The sequence below is a fragment of the Macrotis lagotis genome, chromosome 1 (genome assembly GCF_037893015.1).
Source record: "Macrotis lagotis isolate mMagLag1 chromosome 1, bilby.v1.9.chrom.fasta, whole genome shotgun sequence".
Lineage (NCBI taxonomy): Eukaryota > Metazoa > Chordata > Mammalia > Peramelemorphia > Peramelidae > Macrotis > Macrotis lagotis.
Genome location: NC_133658.1, coordinates 843,465,465 through 843,467,365, shown reverse-complemented (window position 1 = coordinate 843,467,365; position 1,901 = coordinate 843,465,465). Strand labels below are relative to the sequence as shown.

Genomic DNA, 1,901 nt, shown 5'->3' with positions numbered 1-1,901 from the left:
AAAAATCTTTAACATCCTTGCAATACATACCTATGGATGGTAACTCTGGATCAAAGGACATAGACATTTGAGCTACTTTCTTGGTATTATTGTAAACTGTTTTCCAGAATGGTTGACCTTGGAAACGTTTTGAACATGGAAGCAATATGGTCCAGCCCTGAATTTTAGAAAGATAATTTTGGCAGATTTTTGAGGATGAATTGGAGAAGGGAGAGATTAGATTCAGGTAGGCCAATTTGTTCATTTTTACAACCATTCAGGTGAGAGGGAATGAGAGTTTTAATCAAGATGATGATTGTGTAAGTAAAGAGAATGAAAAAGATATAAGAAATGATAAAATGGTAGAATTGACAAGACTAGGCAACTGACTGGAAATAAGATTGAAACAGAAGGAAGAATCAGACTCCAAGGTTATAAACATGGATGCTTGGAATGATGTTAATTATCTCAACCCAAATAGGTTATTCTGAAGAAGAGAAACAATGAGGTAATTCTTTTTTATAATCTAACCATTAAATGTTCCACTGCAGCCTATGCCAGTTTCCTCTTGTTTTGTCTACTGAGGAGAGAGAGAACAGCTGATCTGCATCTTCTTATAGTTCTGCAGAAGTGAATGAACACATTTTATGCTTTCAAACTCACAGCCTTCAGGGAGGATAGCCCCAGTGTCATCTCTGACACAGAGTTTTCTCGGTCCCTGTTTTTAATAATATCCATGGACTATTCTTTCTCAGTTCATCATTTTTGTCTCTCTCAGTTCTTGCTGCCAACAAGTACTTCTTTGTTTTTGTCTTTTTTTTCTCCCTTGTAGTTGTTTGTTTACACTTAAAAATATGGTGACAAACAGCTGTATGGATAGAATGACATCAATTCATAGATGGGGGAGTTATAATGGAGGTCCTCCTTCCCTTCCTTCCCATTATCAAACTGTCCAGTATTCATCTAGCATGACAAGTCTGGCAAATTCCAGTTGGGGACTGTCTACTTTTTCCTTCTATTTACTGGGCATCCCAGGGCTAGAAGAGAGCCAACATTGGATTGCACTTCCTCTGGGTAGTCTGTATTTTCTTGCCCTCGTGGGCAATGTCACCATTCTCTTCATCATCCGAACTGACACATCACTCCATCAGCCAATGTACCTGTTCCTGGCCATGCTCGCTGCCATTGACCTCATCCTTGCCTCATCCACAGCACCGAAGGCACTGGCTGTGCTTATGTCCCATTCCTGTGAGATATGGTACCCTGCCTGCCTCACTCAGATGTTTTTTATCCATGCCTTCTCTTCTATGGAGTCAGGTGTCCTGGTAGCAATGGCTCTGGATCGCTATGTAGCTATCTGCTACCCACTACACCACACTACCATCCTTACTCCAGGGATCATTGGACGTATTGGATTGATGGTACTAGCCCGGGGACTGATTCTACTCATACCCTTTCCCATTTTGTTGCGTCGCCTTATCTTCTGCCAGAATTTGGTTATCAGTCATGCCTATTGTGAACATATGGCAGTGGTGAAGTTGGCCTGCTCAGATACCACTGTGAATCGTGCATATGGACTAATGGTGGCACTGCTGGTTGTGGGATTTGATGTGTTTGCCATTGGCATCTCTTATTCCCTTATTCTCTCTGCTGTTCTGAAGGTCCCTGGTCGTGATGCCCGACTCAAAGCATTTGGTACCTGTGGTTCACATATCTGTGTCATCCTAATTTTCTATGTTCCTGGGATGTTTTCTTTCCTTACTCATCGCTTTGGTCACAATGTGCCTCACCATGTCCATGTCCTTCTGGCCACTCTCTACCTCTTGGTGCCACCAGCACTCAACCCCCTTGTCTATGGGATAAAGACACAGCAGATCAGACAGCGTGTGCTTAGGGTTTTCTGTGTCAAGGTGTGGGCTTGA

The 1,901-nt window shown here is 42.5% G+C and overlaps 1 protein-coding gene across 1 annotated transcript; it reads left to right on the top strand.

Moving 5' to 3' along the window:
- Nucleotides 1-851: 851 nt before the first annotated feature.
- On the top strand, nucleotides 852-1,901 carry LOC141490646 (olfactory receptor 52L1-like). The gene has a single exon (XM_074190785.1). The coding sequence runs from the start codon at nucleotides 852-854 to the stop codon at nucleotides 1,899-1,901; it is 1,050 nt and encodes a 349-aa protein (XP_074046886.1).

Coding starts and splice junctions, on each gene's coding strand:
- LOC141490646 (XM_074190785.1), top strand. CDS start 852: ATGGATAGAATGACATCAATTCATAGATGGGGGAGTTATAATGGAGGT.